We start from the raw sequence: 3,194 nt of genomic DNA on the forward strand, positions 1-3,194 counted from the left end.
AGTACTTATTACTAAGTCTAGTTATTCTATAAGCCAGCAAAATATAATAATGCTTATTATTCAAGTTCCTCACAGACATAAGAAAATATTTGTCTATCTTCTTTGCTTGATGACAATTCACAATTGATAAACAAAAACAGGGTGGCCTTCTCCAGTCATGTCTTTTGCTGATACTGTAATGCAAATCAAATAAAAATCACACCTACCATTTTCACCACTTATATATAATGGCTATAATACTAGAGAGCATAATCTATATGCCAAAAAACTAACAAAATGCTATGTCAACCATTATGTAGAATTCATGACATATTTACTGCATAAACCTCACATTCTCTCAGGCTAGGTTCTCTACAAAAACAATGTCACATTCTCGAATTCTCTCAGGCTAGGTTCTCTACAAAAACAATGTCACATTCTCGAATTCTCTCAGGCTAGGTTCTCTACAAAAACAATGTAAGTGCAACATTTCTACCGTAAAATACTAGATAGAAAAAATCTACTAATACAGGATAAAGTATGGAGTTTACTTCCGGAAATTTAGATCGAAAAATAACTTTTCTCTGTGCAGTATGAAAATTGGAAAATAATAAGAAATTATGATAGAGTAATCGTAAGTTCGAACCACCGAAAACTTGCACAAACCTTTTTTCTGCTCCTCTTATCACGTTGACTTTCAGACGACTTGCGTGACGTCTCTTCGCCAAACAGGGTTGGCACGGCATCCTTCGTAAGGACGAATTTGGCTCCTTTTACATAGGGTTGAAATCTCGTCTTGAGATTTTCTTTACAGCAGGTCGGGGAGAAATGGTCCGAACAGATGCGTGCACCTGCAGCTTTTGAACCACTTTCACGCAACTCTCGAATTTTTTCTACCGTCCACGGTGGTTTTAGGTGTGTCCTCACCGCCACAAGCCACTGATGAAGTCTATTGTCATCCTTAGGGAACGTAAAAAGGGTCACATCCTTGCCTTTCGGGCCGCTACAAACTACGCAGGGAGGCATGGCGCGGATATGCACCCCTCCCCAAGGACGTTCTAGTAATGTCTGGTGCTATTCAGAGGTCAGATTACGTCATAGGGGTCAAAGGTCGCCAGACCGCACCATATCAGACCTCACCACGGGGCGAGTATCAAATTCCATTAAAACGCTAATCTGTGATGGACTAATGTAAAACAAGTAACTAATGGACTTTTTTGTATACTTTTTATATATAAGTGGGCAGAAAAAAAAAGAGTTTTGTCTGCCTTTAACCAAATGGAAGTGCTATAGGATTGATACCTTATCAGCCAGGTTGACTTTGGCCCCAACTCTGCACAGGTATTCACAGACCTCCACATGTTGTCTCTTTGAAGCCAGGTGAAGAGCAGTACAGCCATTCTGGGAGAGAGACCAGAACAGAAACAGGTTTTTGTATCTAGATCTCTTTAAAGAGCATTACTTTTGAAACAAATTGGTTGGCACCTATTACAAGGCTTCTTTTGACAACTAAAAAGCAAATTTAGTTATGAAAACGTCTAGAGTATCATTATTTTGATATTAAAACAGCTAAAACCATATACAAAGTAAACTAAAGAGCACACATACCTTGTCAGGGATGTTGAGGAGAGCTCGAGCATCTGACAAGCACATGACGATACACAGATGTCCACGCACAGCAGCACATACTATTGGGGTTTCCTCATCCTGCAACAAGGAATCAACATTGATGCTGTAGATGTTGTAATGGTTAGATAGACAAGAACTTCTGTGTTCTACGATTTTATGGCTTATGGGATACATAAGTAATGACTAATATTGATAAACTCAGTGCTACATGTATGAGGTTTTGAGACTAATTCATGGGATGTGTTAAGAGGAAATTTCATCCTCTGTTGTTCTTTAAATATTCTGTGAAATTTCTTGTGCATTGATTAAAAGTTTCGTTCTTGTGTTGGTACAATCTCCTCATAGAAATTTATGCCTTCCCACTATAAATAATTGTCTGTGGTTAATGATTACAATGTAGTCATTGTCAATGTCAATACTATATTCACAGACATGATGATTCAAACAAGAAAAATGTACACTATGTCCTGTTCACATGCAGATCATACGTATACAAACATTTGTGTCATCAACCTTATCAACATTGCCTTCTATTTCCTGACGCTCCTCAATACACCATCTGTTATTTTTTTATTCCTGCGTAATTGTATTTTTGTGATAAGCAGTAATTTGGAAGGTTTTAATTTGGCAAAAACGTTGTGCCAGAAGATATACTAGGATAAATTTCAGCCTTTCCAATCTTGTCATTTTACACTATTGTTGGTAAATTTTCTTTACCAGGGTTTTCATGCAAACGTGATTTTGTTTGAAGTTGTCATTTGATACAGTCCCGCCATGATCATTCCTGTTTTGCCTCCTACACATCTTGTTGTGTCTGTACCTTGTTTCTAGTGTTCAGGTTACAGTTGGCTGATACAAGAGGCTGGGCCACATTGCTGTATCCATGCCAGGCTGCACAATGCAGGGCAGTCTCCCCATCCTGGAGGTGAGGGGCAAGACACATCAAGTAATTAGTACCACGATCATAAAATCTACTGATAAAAGATAACACAGAAGCTTTTAAAGCTCTTGGAAGAGCATCAGTCATGTGTGCTAAAAGCATGCAAGCTAATGACAACATCCACCAGGGTTCTATCCAAATCAGATTAGTATAATGCGGAAGGGTCATTTGCTGCAGGATGTCAATTTCCTTACATCTGTTTCCTGTAACAGGGTTTAAAGGTACTGACTCATCTTCAATCTTGCTTAAAATTTATACAATTCTGGCATATGATGTTGCCATGGACTTTAGTGGTAAAACTAAAAGACAAATTTTATTGAAGCTTCAGGATACAATGTTAATAAAAGCTTCGGTAATAGATCTGAAATAAATTCATAAAAACAAACACACACACACTTGAAGTAAAATTGCACACAGATCTATGTACAGGTCAAATGCAGGGTGGTCAGAACAACAAAGGAGAATGGAAAGAAACATGCAATCATTGTACATGTATATATGTAAGTTTAGTTGTAAGCTACACCATAGCTAATTAGTTTGGTTTGGTTTGGGCACAATAAACTCTAGAACACAATGCACTCTAATACTGACCGGACTACAGATTGCTAATTTGTTCTGATTATGTTTCTAGTGATCTACAACCAAA

The 3,194-nt window shown here is 37.8% G+C and overlaps 2 protein-coding genes across 2 annotated transcripts in view; both read right to left on the reverse strand.

Annotated features, from left to right (window-relative positions):
- Positions 1-1,266: 1,266 nt before the first annotated feature.
- Positions 1,267-2,583, reverse strand: LOC109482301 (death-associated protein kinase 1-like). The gene is made up of 3 exons (XM_019784986.1): positions 2,429-2,583; positions 1,588-1,686; positions 1,267-1,380 (listed from the first exon to the last, which is right to left on the reverse strand). Exons 1-3 carry the CDS (start codon positions 2,549-2,551, stop codon positions 1,267-1,269), a joined length of 336 nt encoding a protein of 111 aa, XP_019640545.1. The 5' UTR covers positions 2,552-2,583.
- A 155-nt stretch (positions 2,584-2,738) lies between these two features.
- Positions 2,739-3,194, reverse strand: part of LOC109482302 (exonuclease mut-7 homolog) — a 10,768-nt gene continuing 10,312 nt past the window's right edge. Inside the window, exon 12 of the mRNA XM_019784987.1 lies at positions 2,739-2,751. Within this exon, the coding sequence (XP_019640546.1) occupies positions 2,739-2,751 (13 nt within the window). The remainder of the gene's footprint in view (positions 2,752-3,194) is intronic.

Source organism: Branchiostoma belcheri, unplaced genomic scaffold (assembly GCF_001625305.1).
Source record: "Branchiostoma belcheri isolate BF01 breed outbred unplaced genomic scaffold, Haploidv18h27 scaffold6, whole genome shotgun sequence".
Taxonomy (NCBI): domain Eukaryota; kingdom Metazoa; phylum Chordata; class Leptocardii; order Amphioxiformes; family Branchiostomatidae; genus Branchiostoma; species Branchiostoma belcheri.

Coding starts and splice junctions, on each gene's coding strand:
- LOC109482301 (XM_019784986.1), bottom strand. CDS start 2,551: ATGTGTCTTGCCCCTCACCTCCAGGATGGGGAGACTGCCCTGCATTGT. Junction 1,687..2,428: donor ACCTGAACACTAGAAACAAG/GTACAGACACAA, acceptor TCCTTGTTGCAG/GATGAGGAAACCCCAATAGT. Junction 1,381..1,587: donor TCCTCAACATCCCTGACAAG/GTATGTGTGCTC, acceptor TCTCTCTCCCAG/AATGGCTGTACTGCTCTTCA.